Source organism: Patagioenas fasciata, chromosome 8 (assembly GCF_037038585.1).
Source record: "Patagioenas fasciata isolate bPatFas1 chromosome 8, bPatFas1.hap1, whole genome shotgun sequence".
Classification (NCBI taxonomy): domain Eukaryota; kingdom Metazoa; phylum Chordata; class Aves; order Columbiformes; family Columbidae; genus Patagioenas; species Patagioenas fasciata.
Genome location: NC_092527.1, coordinates 28,917,829 through 28,923,131, shown reverse-complemented (window position 1 = coordinate 28,923,131; position 5,303 = coordinate 28,917,829). Strand labels below are relative to the sequence as shown.

General features: G+C 52.1%; 1 protein-coding gene across 1 annotated transcript; it reads right to left on the bottom strand.

The window, feature by feature from the left end:
- Positions 1–1,559: 1,559 nt before the first annotated feature.
- On the bottom strand, positions 1,560–4,465 carry LBX1 (ladybird homeobox 1). The gene is made up of 2 exons (XM_065843580.2): positions 3,402–4,465; positions 1,560–3,102 (listed from the first exon to the last, which is right to left on the bottom strand). The coding sequence occupies exons 1-2, from the start codon at positions 3,724–3,726 to the stop codon at positions 2,600–2,602; spliced, it is 828 nt and encodes a 275-aa protein (XP_065699652.1). The 5' UTR covers positions 3,727–4,465; the 3' UTR covers positions 1,560–2,599.
- Between the last annotated feature and the right edge of the window lie 838 nt (positions 4,466–5,303).

The window sequence follows — 5,303 nt, the reverse complement described above, 5'->3', positions numbered from 1 at the left end:
ACAGTTTTTAGCATTTACGATTTGCCTGTTTAGCATAAAAACACTTAAGGACAAGATTGAAGGCTTTCCCAGAGATCTGGACAGAAGTCAAAGCTATCACTCGGAGGTAAAAAAAAAAAAACAAAACAAAACACCAAAACCAACAAACCAACAAAAACCAAAACAACAAACCAACACCCTCCCTCCCCCCCCAAAGAAAAACAAACAAACAAACAAACAAACAAAAAGAAAGAGGGAATAGCGGGCTGGGGGCAGGAGGTGGCGGAAAACAAGCGCTCTTCCAAATAATACTAAAGAAAAGTGGATTTCATTGTAATTCATAGGCTTGTTCCAAATACCAAGAGAGAAAGAGAGAAGAATAGAAGCGCACAGATGCCCCGACGAAGGGAGAACAGCTCTGCTCCTATTGTTGTGGAGTTAAACAGTGGAAGGGAGGGTTAACCTAATCCATCAAATTGTCTGGAAATTGTGAAGAAAATTCAAAAACCATATGGTCTCCAAGCGCTCGCCTTCTCTCTGCTGCGGAGGGGCACGCTTGTTTCAGCATGGCGAACCGCAGGAGGCTGTATATGCTCCATTGTCGCTTGTCACTTCAGAGAAGAGGGCTCATTTGTCCCCAGTTTTCATGCTTTACGCTAAAAATTACAACCCCATCCATTCTCAAAGAGGAGAAAGATTTATTTAGCCTCGGAGAAACTGGACCAAAAAAAAAAAATCCTACCCACAAACCAAGCCTGTCTTATCTGGACACTTCTCTGCCGAGCTCTGCCACTGTACACCAGATTTGTCTTTCTCACATAAATTTTGCAAAGAATAGGGAGAAACACACGTTGCCCGAATGCAAAGGCAGGTCACGCTGCCAAGAAAAAGCACATTCACCACAGCCTTAATTTTGGCGAACACACACACACACAAAAAAAAAAAAAAAAAAAAAAAAAAAAAAAAGACGAAAAAGAAAGGAAAAAAATAAAAAAAGGAAGGGGAGAAAAGAAACCTTTTCCCTTCTCGCGTCCCTCTAAGTGTCGAAGAGGCAACACTTTTGCCCAGAAGCGGGAGTTTTGGCGGAGGACAGCTCCCCCCGCTCACACGCACCACTCGTTTTGTCCAAATCGGTGATAACTCTTTTCCCTCCGTTCGGACTATGTTTTTATTCCGTTTATTTGCCTCTCGTCGCCCTTCCTCTCTGATTTCGTGCTGGAAATGCCCCGCAGGAGGCGGGAGCGGTGCGGGGGGTGCCGGTGATCTCGCTCACCCCGCCGCGCTCCTGCCGCCGCCGCGCATCCCCCCGCTCACCGCACCTCCTGCCGCATTGAGCCGCCGGTTCTCCCTCTGCTAAACCCCTAACTGGCATTAACCTTTAAAAAAGAATTAAAATAATAATAATAATAATAATAAAGTTCTCGCTTGTGTGCTCCTTCCGCATCATTTTCTCACAGGTATTGCAGCTAAAGTAACTTCAAATACAACTGAGATAGGAGATTCCTGTGGGGAAAAAGTCTCTCGTAACCTCGGACCAGCGGAGCGGTTTCTCGTTCACAAAGAAGGACTTTAAAAGTCTATTAAAATGGTAAAGATTTTATTGTATCGGAAAAAAGAGCTATCTGTACAATTCTAAGAGACAGTAAATAAAGCGACATTGTCCCTATCGGAACTTAAATAGCAGGCCTTTTAAAATTTGTACAATTCAAACAAAACCAGGTTTTAAATCTGTACATTTTTTAAATTTATAGTGTAATATTTAAATGTATTGTTCTTGGGATTTGTCCTTTTTTATTTTCGTAGCATGCAAAAATTCTAAAAAGAGTAAAAAATAATTCTAAGATTTTTTTCATTTTCCTTTTTTTTGTTACCACCTTCATATAAAAAATACGAAAGGCAGCTTTTTAATAAAAGCACAACAATAGCAGAAAATGGTAAAAATAGCTTTTAATCGGTAAAATGAGGCAGAAATTGCATTGGAGACAAATCTCTATGCCCTAGGAAAAAAAAGAAAGTATATATTTTTCAACTTGCATTATAACCCATCCCCAAGTTCCCAAGATTGCGAAAAAAAATATTTTTAAAAGGAAAAATTACTTCGTGCACATCTGAAACATGCAAGGAAAGAAAAGTGGCTGATTTTTGCTGTTGCCTAATTTAAATCTCCTCTAAAGTGGTTCGTTTCCGAAGTCTTTGAAAACAACTGCCTACCCAAACATGTGCTGGAAGCCGAGTTTATTCCAAGATTATGCGTCTCCCTTATAGACAAAATAATCGTCATTGGTAGCTATTACAAAAAATTAAAACCTCAAAAGAAGGGGGAAGGAAAATAATCCAATATATACGTTTAAATATTTATACAGAACCCGTCCATAATTGCACCATTCCAAGATGTGACAGGCGGAGGGACACCGACTCTATCCTAAATTAATTCGAGTGTGTGTGTGTGGTGGGTTTCTATTGCTTATTGCTCCGACCGAGGGGAGCAGCCGCCTTGCCGCGCTGCCGGGGCCGGGATGCGGGGCCGGGGGTGCCAATTTGGAGCTGCCGGGGTGTAGGGGGGCGAATAGGACAGGGCGAGGGATGGGAGGGGTGGTGTGGGAGGCCCGCCGGCCGCCCCTCAGTCATCCACGTCGATCTCCACGTCCTCCTCCTCCTCCTCCTCCTCCTCCTCGCTGTCCCGGCGGCTGCGGGGCCGCTCCGTGGGGGGCGAGGCGGGGCGGGGAGGCGGCGGGGCACCGGGCTCCCGGGCGGCGGAGGGGGGCCGCGGAGGGGAACCGGAGCGCGCCTTGCCCCTTCCCTCGGCGCTGGGCTCCAGCTCGGCCAAGGCCACGATGTCCACGGCGGGGTTGGGGCCCAGCTTTTTGGCTGATTCCACGTCGGCCTTCATCTCCTCCAGGTCTCGCTTGAGCTTGGCGCGGCGGTTCTGGAACCAGGTGATGACCTGGGCGTTGGTGAGACCCAGCTGCTGGGCGATCTGGTCCCGGTCCGCCGGTGACAGGTATTTTTGGTAGAGGAACCGCTTCTCCAGCTCGTAGATCTGGTGGTTGGTGAAGGCCGTCCGCGACTTTCGACGCTTCTTCGGTGTCTGCCGCTGCCCGAAGATCGTCATCCCGTCCCTGCCTGCCGACGAGCCGCCAGATTGTCGCCACTTTCCCCATGTCACCCCCACCCGAGGCCCCAGAACCCACGCCCCTGCCCCGTCGGTGTCGGGGTGGAACAGGGCAGAGACGTCGGTCCCACATTCCGAGGGCCGCGGAGGGAGGATGCCGCCGGGTACCGGCCGCCCCGGGACCCCTTATCCCACCCCGTGAGACACCCCGGGAGATGTGGGGGGGAGGGAGGAGAAAGGAAAAACAGTCCGTGGGGAGAAGCGGGGCACCCACCCGCGGGAGGATCCCCCCGCTCTGCGAGGGGCTTACCTTCGGCCGCTTGCAGCACGCTGACTTCCAGTCCCTTGAAGGTCTTGCTGGCCAGCTCTTCCAGGGCACAGAGGGGTGAGGTTTGGGAGAGCAGCGCCCGGCCGGAGAGGGGCAACCCGGCCGGGGGGTGCTTCTCGGCGGCGGAGAGGAGGTGGGCCGTTCCGCAGAGGGTGTAACTTCTTCGCACCGAGGGCTTGTTGAGGATGTCCTCGATGCTGAAGGGAGTCAGTGGCTTGTTGGAGTTGGCCGGCGGTGGGAGATGATCCAAGGGGCTCCGCCGCCGTTCTTCCCCCGAGGAGGGCTTGGGTTCTTCTTTGGAAGTCATGGTGGGGCCGGGCCGCTCGGGGCTGCCTTCCCCACCCGCGACGGGGATGCTCTGCCGCGGGGAGACGCCCCCGGCGGGACCGCGGGGTGACGGCGGCGGAGACAGCGAGCAAAAGTTGAAGCCCACCTCCAACTCCGGCGAAGAAGCCCCGGGTCCTCCCGGGGAGAGCCACGTCGGGCGGCGGGCTGTGGCCGGAGCGGAGCTGCCTTCGATCCCTCGCCGAGAGGTGGTCCTGCTGCACCTCTTGTCCCAGGGTTTTGGATCGGGGATTTTTCACCCCCCCCCCTCTCTTTTCTCACTCTCTGCTCACTCGCTCTCTCCTCTCTCTTCCTCTTCCCAGCTGCTATTTTAAGAAACACCCCAAATCGCAGCACTTTCCCTGCCCTCCCCCACTACCCCAAAAGCGAATACTTCGCCCCTCAACAATTTTAAAAAAATAAGAGAAAAAGGGAAAAAAATTAAAAAGACGACTTTGGAGAGGGGGAGAGCAGCCCTTACACCGAGACCTCGGACCAGGGGGAAGAGGCGAGAAGAGACGGGGTAATTGACTATTGCTAACAAGTTATTGTTGATTGGGAGGTAATCAATTATCTTCAATGACACTTTTCGCCCTCTCTCTCTCTCTCGCTCGCTCGCTCTCTCTCTCTCTCTCTCTCTGTCCAATGCAGGCTTTTGCAAGTTCGGAGACCCATTAATTAGGAGGCGGTATGGAGGTGGAGCCCAGTTGAATTATAATGCTGTATGCACTTGTCATATTCTGCCCCTGCTATTTGTTTGGACATATATATTTTTAAATTACATTACAAACCAGCCTTTATTGCATCAGGATAATACAGTATAGTGAAAAATAATAATAAGCGAAAACAAAACAAAACGAAAAATACCGGCGGTATATTTTTTTCGTTCCCCCACCCCCGAGATTCTTTTTCCTTCTATTCCTCCCTCTTGTTAATTTCGACTACTAGTTTATTTAAAATGTCTTTCTTCGGCTCTACCCAGAGCCGTTTGATTTTTTAATGAGGGGAAGAAGGGGAGAGCCTGGTTCCAGGTAAGTCAAACATTTATTTTCCAATAAAAACCGAAGACTTCCGTCGAATTTGTCGTGCTCCTTTTTCCCAATGCCCTGTGTCGGAGTGGGCTGCGCGGGCCGGGGCGCGGGTAGCTGGGTGGCGGGGCAGGACCCCCCCGGAAGAGTGTCGGTGCCGGGGGTACCCGCGGACGGGCTGCGCGGCGGGGCGCGGGCCGGGATCGCTGCCGGGATGTCGGCGGCTTCTTCGGCTTGGTTGGGGCCGGGGGTGGTGGGTGATCGCGACCGGGGGCAGCGCGGGGAAAAGGAGCAGGCAGCGGCCGTGTTCCAGCGCCCAGAAAAGCTCCGTGTTGGGGCCGGAATGGGCCGATTTCCAGCCCGAGGCCTTTTACTGCGAGCCCGCGGGTGGCTTTGGAGAGGGGTAGCGGCGGCGGTGCTTACTGCGTCCCCGATGCTCGGGGCAAACGGAGCCCGGCCCGGTGCCGCCGTCCGTGGGGGCCAGAACCCCTCATTATAATTTTACCGGGGCCACCAGCCCTCTTCGGTCTTG

What these genes read in the sequence shown, in the direction of transcription:
- LBX1 (XM_065843580.2), bottom strand. Translation starts at nt 3,726, where the DNA reads ATGACTTCCAAAGAAGAACCCAAGCCCTCCTCGGGGGAAGAACGGCGG. An exon ending in CGTGCTGCAAGCGGCCGAAG is followed by an intron (nt 3,103 to 3,401) that starts GTAAGCCCCTCG and finishes GCTCGTCGGCAG; the next exon opens with GCAGGGACGGGATGACGATC.